This window comes from Halyomorpha halys, unplaced genomic scaffold (genome assembly GCF_000696795.3).
Source record: "Halyomorpha halys isolate HHAL.00 unplaced genomic scaffold, Hhal_1.1 Scaffold2890.1, whole genome shotgun sequence".
In the NCBI taxonomy this organism is placed as follows: domain Eukaryota; kingdom Metazoa; phylum Arthropoda; class Insecta; order Hemiptera; family Pentatomidae; genus Halyomorpha; species Halyomorpha halys.
In genome coordinates, this window is record NW_027112273.1 from 6,724 (window position 1) to 7,115 (window position 392).

The following is a 392-nucleotide window of genomic DNA, read 5'->3' on the forward strand; positions in this document are numbered from 1 at the left end:
CATTATATGCTTTTTCAAAGCACCAGATTGCACTGATTTATAATCACAGTGAGGACACTGATGGGACTTCTCACCTGTGTGTCGGGCCATTATATGTTTTTTCAAATACCCAGATGTTACTGATTTATAATCACAATGAGGACATTGTTGGGACTTCTCACCTGTATGATGGCCCATTATATGATTTTTCATATTTCCAGATTGTATTGATTTATAATCACAGTGAGGACATTGATGGGACTTCTCACCTGTGTGACGAGCCATTATATGTCGTTTCATATGCCCAGATTGTATTGATTTATAATCACAGTGAGGACATTGATGGGACTTCTCACCTGTATGATGGCCCATTATATGTTTTTTCATATTTCCAGATTCTACTGATTTATAAT

At 36.5% G+C, this 392-nt stretch overlaps 1 protein-coding gene across 1 annotated transcript in view; it reads right to left on the reverse strand.

Annotated features, from left to right (window-relative positions):
• LOC136796454 (zinc finger X-chromosomal protein-like) overlaps window positions 1-392 on the reverse strand; it is a gene marked incomplete at both ends in the record, with an annotated part of 10,125 nt that overhangs the window by 2,832 nt on the left and 6,901 nt on the right. The window contains one exon of the mRNA XM_067050237.1: window positions 75-335. Coding sequence (XP_066906338.1) covers window positions 75-335 — 261 coding nt within the window. The remainder of the gene's footprint in view (window positions 1-74; window positions 336-392) is intronic.